Below are 6,000 nucleotides of genomic sequence, written 5' to 3' on the forward strand. Positions count from 1 at the left end.
GAGTCATTTTGTAGAAAAATAGGTGGTGGAGATCATCGAGGGATTATTATGCAGCTGCACCTACTATTCAGTGGACAAGGTGGGAAGGAAGAGGTGCAGGCCCGTGGTTAGCCAGGGGCCCAGCCCCCTGACAGCTTTTTGGGGCCCTCACTGCCCCCCCATTCCAGGGCTGCCCCTCTCCCTCCCACTCCCTCCCAATTTAATTGCACAGGAAGGGCACCCAAGAGCAGCTGCTGCCTGTCCTGAACCACTGAAAGGGCGAGTCAATCATCTAAATCACATGGGAGAGAGGAAGAGGGGTGACCCCCAGCCTCTCCAGCTTTCTACTCTCACTCCCATGGCCCCATCCCCCCATGGCCCCCTCCCCCTGCAGCCCCTAGCTATGGGGCTGAGGAGGTGGAACTCTCAGAAAGGTTCAGGAGCTGTGCTCCTGTGAGCTCCTGCTGAATCTGAGGCCTGCTTGTATGTATTTTAAAGGAAAACAATGCAATTGATACACTTATGCCATTCAGGGAAGAAGCAATACATGAGTATTTTGTTACCTAGTAAAAGACACTGAAATGAAAGATGTCACATAAAAACTTTTCCTTCAATGAGTCCAGTTCTCTCATTTCTTCATTCTTACACTGTATAGAAAGAAACTGAAAGTTCTAACTTTCAGCTAAGCTTAGTTAATGGCAGTGTGCTTAATTCATGCAACATGAAATCAAGGTATATGAATGTTCATGCTGTATACACTAAGTGTGAACATTCAGACATGCTTCCCCATTTATAAAGGCTGATGTGTGAACAAGGTGCACACAACTGGTGCACACAACTGGCTGATGTGTGAACAAGGTGCACACAACTGAATGACTAATACAGAGAAGGATGCACATGTACAAACACACGTAACTGGCATAAATATGTGGCCTAATATGCGAATTCAGTATTCTGTATAAGAGTCCTTTCCATCTCTTAAGTGTTTTTATATGTTTGCTGTGTGTGCTTTCTACAGTAAGAATTTCCCCTTGAAATTTCCATGTCAAAAAAATGCCACCCATGAAGTATCCTCATGTACCCCGCCCCCCGCCCCCCATGGGCAGCAACAGGAAACACAAGGTAGGATATATCACCAGGGCTTTTTTGAGCAGGAACACACAGGAACGCAGTTCTGTCTGGCTTGGAATCAGGGGGTGTGGCCTAATATGCAAATAAGTTTCTGTTGGGCTTTTTGTTTTAAAAAGCCCTGTGTGGAAAAATGGTGGTGCCAGGGGGTGTGGCCTAATATGCAAATAAGTTCTTGCTGGGCTTTTTCTACAGCCCCCCCCCCGAATATCACAATTAATAAAAATGTTTAACAAAGTGCCTTGAATGACAGAAGAACCTCCTGTGTTAGACAATAGCAGAATCATCAGGCCAGTTCAGCACACAAAGCAGGAAGAGGATTTGATAAAAGAATGTCAATGCACATTAAAAAATCAGGCTGTGAAAGGTGAAATAAAGGCAGTATGTCAGACACAAGCACTATACACACAAGCAGAACCAACTTTGAAAGATACCAGAAGCATTATATTCTAAATTACACAGGCTATTCAAAGTATAAGAATGAAATTACAGGAAATATGTGTTTAAGAGTTAGAGTAATATAAGCATTAATTAAATTTTAATTTTAAAAGGAATTTAACAAGTACTATAAATATTACACAAGACTTGACCCCTTCAGTGGAGCAGGGTGGCATTGAAAAGGAATTTTTTGATATGACAACACTGCACAACTAGCTGGTTGTAGGATGGATAAGTTATACAACATACAGAGGGCAGATGTGTCACAGGAAGGAAGGTAGGGATTCTCCATGGAACTCAAGTCAATGCACTGGAAAACTTACCTATGGGAAGGTGAAGAAACCTACCTATGGGAAAGTGAGCAAGGTCAGTATATGCCATAAGCTCTAACGCACAGCAAAAATATGGTAACAAAAATGTCAGTGGTGGAAAGTGCTGCTTGTTGGGGGAAATGAAAGGACAGACATACAACAGAGCAGTATGTTGGTGTGGGATGTCATTCAGTTCAATACACCAAATAAAATGGTGCAGCAGTTGGAGGGGGGGGGAGTATGGAAGTTTCTCTCACTTAATGTATCAAACTAGCAAATTTAATACCATGGAAGCAGAAAAAGTCACCCACAAGGGACAGGACCACACATAATCCAGGTTTGTTTGAAACAAAAAGTTCCTTTGGGTAACAGAGATTACCTAAAAGAAGGAGGTTAAGATATGTAGGAAGGTGTCATTCTAGCAGAAGCTAGTCATGGTTAGCAGCAGCTCTTAAAAAAAAACCCTTTTGTGAACAGATGTTATTTTAGGGCTCTACTGGAACCTATGCAGAGATGTGTTGCAGAAAGAAGAGAAAATTCTTGGTCTGAACACTAGTGAAGTTCCATGTAGCGGCTGACAGAAATTGCACAAAGTGCTTTTCTCCCCTCCCCCTCCCCTGTGGGAGATGGTATATAACAAGATCTTTTAGCAGATGATGCTAATGCTATTTGTGTACAGCATTTTGTGTGTGGGGAGGACCGACTAGCAGGAAACTCTCACCAGCTGCTTCTGCCGTGGTATCAGGGGAGATACAGAGCAATCTCTCAAATTCATTACAAATAAGTTGCTCATCAGCTGAAGGGGCGGGTGGGGTGAGAAGAGTCTGTGGGAGAGCAATGGAACTAAATCTCTTACCTAATGAGATCAGTGGAATGGCTGACTAGGATGACATATGCAAAAGAAAACAGGGCTCCCCTATCATTAATAGCTGAACAAAAGGAACTTTGGGAAGGTGCAATTTCTTATTGAGAAGAGGAAAAAGTATTCTTGCCAAAGTTTACTTCTCTCAACTACTACAAAAGGATCAAGGTTCTTCATATCTGGTTTAACCGAGGCACAAATATCTCTTAGGAAAGTGCAAAAGGGGTCACTTGTCAAATGACCATTTGGGAGAGGTGTGACAGACTACATATCATGGGTATATCAACTGATACAGATCTCCTACTGCATGACGACTGATTATGCTGTGGCTGAAGTAACATTATATAGTCATCACTGATCACACAGAAGAAATGAAATCAATGATGTTCCAAGGGAAGTCCCACAGTGGGAGAGCACTATGTGGGGGGAGGGGAATTTTGCCATATGAAATCATACACACACCATTTACATGCTGTAGATTATACAGAATGTATACCAAGAGCAAACAAAGGTGAAGAATATACAAGACATGTGCAGAAGCATTGTTTTTCAGATGCAGTCAACGAAGTAGACATATTGGGGGTGGGAGGGTATAGGGAGTGGTATGGATAAAAAGAAAAATGTGAAAACTCAAACAGCATGGGTGCCATCCTACCAAGCAGGTATGTTTCTATGGACAACACTAAAAGGATCTCTGAGGTGAAGTCAGCTTCTGGTTGGGATAGTCCTGCTCAGGGTGTGTGCCTCCATGGAAATGCCTCACGAATCATGACACACAGGGAAGTCTCCCTCTCTTTAGGAGGAGGAGGAAACTATAGTATAGACAGAAGGGAGGGGAAAGTGTCTTGCTGGAAAAGAGCGTGCAGGAGTCTCTTTCCCTATCAAGCTGGGGCAGCGCCCCGACAGCATTCCGTCTGGGAGAAAGCAGTGCGCCGCTGAAGGCTGACGGGCCGGGGGCTGTCTCTCAGACGGCATCCTTCGGGCACCAAGCGGGTCCCTTGTGGCAAGTCCAGCGAGTGGCTGAAAAGGGTGATGTCTGTCCGGGGCGAGTTCTCCGCGGGCGCCGCCAACAGCCTGCCCGTCTTGGAGCAGCTGGGCAGGAGAGACGGACAAGGCTGCCGCTGTCAGAGCGCTGGCGACCACTGCCCAGCCCGGCTCGGCGAAGGGGCGTGGGAAGAGGGAGGAGAAAACTCGGGCCGGGAGGGAGGGAGGGTGGGAGGGGCTGTCTCGGTCTCCTTACCAGATGAAGTCGGTGCAGTGGCTGCAAAAGGTGGGCTGCTTGAAGAAGCGCGCGATGAATTTGTGGTCCCGCACCTCGTGCACGTTCTTCTGGCGGAGGGCCCCTTTGCGGGCGAAGCGCTGCGCCGCGTCGGGACCGGAGCCGGGCTCCGGGGTTGGGAAGACGTCAGCCATGGCGCGCGCGCCCTTTTTTGGCTTCCCACCTTTCTTTTATGCCGCTTTACCCAGCCCAGCCCAGGACGCTTCCTCCTTCGTCCCGTCCGGCAACCGCCGACACTTTGCCAGCTGCGGGGATGGGCGCTGCCTCCTCGCCCGCTCGGGCTCCTCCTGACGTCTGAGCCACGCGCACGAGGAAGGCGGGAGGAGGATCCCAGCCCTGCCTTCTCAGCCAGCTAGCGGCAGAGAAGGGAGGAGAGGGGGAAAGAGGGAAGGGCTGTGGCCAACCGAGCGCGCGCACGCGCCGGGGAAGCCCGTCTCTAGGGCAACAAGCAGGCATGCACGCCCCCAGGCAGCGCCAAGTGGGAGCCGGGAGCGCGCCTGATCCAAAGATGAGCCTCGCACTCACTTAGCAGCGCAAAGCGACTGTGCGGCCAGAGTCCACCTGTTGCATTCCGTGAGCAAGTTGGCCCTCTTCCCGGGACCACGAGGCTGGACACGGCGTCACTCGACTCTCGCTCTGCTCCAGAGGAAGGCCCACCCGTATTCAAGGAGGGCAGCCCACTGAGCCAAACGAGGGACGACGTGACGCTCAGATGTGTTGCATTGAACGCGCTTAGTCAGACGCTAAGCCCCAAGAAAGTTAAGAAGCGGGCACGAGATCTTACTGCGTCCAATAACCTCGGCACACTGAGAAGTTCCAGCTCCGGTACGGGTATTAAAACCTGCGGGGGCTAAAATAACGGGAGACTTCTCTGGCTTCCTTAAAGAGTATAGCACAATTAATATGGTATCGGGTTTCATCAATCTGAGCCCACTTTTTCAAAGGCACGACGTTCAAGGTTCCTAAAAAGACACGTGACACCAGCACTGCTCTGCTGAGGACTACAGCCTTGCTGAGTCCTTTTCCCGAAATCAGCGCCTTCCAAAGCTGCCCCAGGCCAGCTGGTGGTGATGCGCCTACGGACGACGCCACGCAGGACTCCGCCTCCTTCTGCGTGCCAGCCCGCGGATGCTGACTTGCTGCTTCACGTGGCATCTGCACAAATAACTACAAGTCTGGGCTTGTTGACTCTTACGGCGGCAAGCCTGGTTTACAAAGTCACAATGCGGCAAGACCTCGAGCTTCACTAGCCCTCGCTGTTTCCCCATACACACAAATATGAGTGCAGAAAAGTCTTTTCCCTTCACTGCAGTTGGACCTGACGCCCGGGGGGGGGGGGGACACCCACAAACATTGTTTTACAGTCACGATCGCTTAAAACAGTTGCACGGAATCAAAGGCCGACGAACTTGTTGCTTTCCGTACACAACGTCGTCTCTTACTCCACCCCCAGCATGACGGCAAGTCAAGTTCTGCAGAGATCAAATTCCTTGCGCAATTTCAAGCTGCTCACATAGGGAGGAGTGGTGAAATCGGTTACAAAATTGACGAGGGACTTCGCTTTCAGGGCAGCGGCAGAGGAACGGATGCCAGTTGGAAAAGGTAACTAGGAGTCAAGTGCTACGCAGACTATCCTTTCCCGGGTTTAACCGAACAGGCTGAACCCTTCTGCCTTCCTTTAGGAAGTATCTGGAAAAGTCTCTGAGCATGAAGGGAGAAGCCCCAGCAGCACAGAGAAAACTCTCTTCAGTTAATTAAGCAAAAATTGCCAGCGCTATTCTGGACAAGCCAGACCCTACTTATTTTCCTATTTAACAAAGCAGAAGTCAATTGCATCTTTAAGACCAACCAAGTTTTATTCAGAATGTAAGCTTTCGTGTGCTCTCTAAGTACACTTCATCGGACGAGGGGATCTATTTTCCTATTAGTCATCTGTGGCTGTGGATGCTCAGGCCACAGAGGGGAACCATGGTTAACGCTACAGGAAACAGTGCACAGAGGTC

At 48.9% G+C, this 6,000-nt stretch overlaps 1 protein-coding gene across 2 annotated transcripts in view; it reads right to left on the reverse strand.

Annotated features, from left to right (window-relative positions):
• The window catches only part of PRKCA (protein kinase C alpha), a 281,994-nt gene extending 277,639 nt beyond the window's left edge, over positions 1 to 4,355 (reverse strand). The window contains exon 1 of one of the 2 annotated variants that reach the window (XM_060251984.1): positions 3,959 to 4,355. In XM_060251984.1, coding sequence (XP_060107967.1) covers positions 3,959 to 4,131 — 173 coding nt within the window. In that variant the 5' untranslated portion in view covers positions 4,132 to 4,355. The remainder of the gene's footprint in view (positions 1 to 3,958) is intronic. The other variant, XM_060251985.1, reaches the window with a different exon arrangement.
• Positions 4,356 to 6,000: the final 1,645 nt, after the last annotated feature.

Source organism: Heteronotia binoei, chromosome 13 (genome assembly GCF_032191835.1).
Source record: "Heteronotia binoei isolate CCM8104 ecotype False Entrance Well chromosome 13, APGP_CSIRO_Hbin_v1, whole genome shotgun sequence".
NCBI classification, from domain to species: domain Eukaryota; kingdom Metazoa; phylum Chordata; class Lepidosauria; order Squamata; family Gekkonidae; genus Heteronotia; species Heteronotia binoei.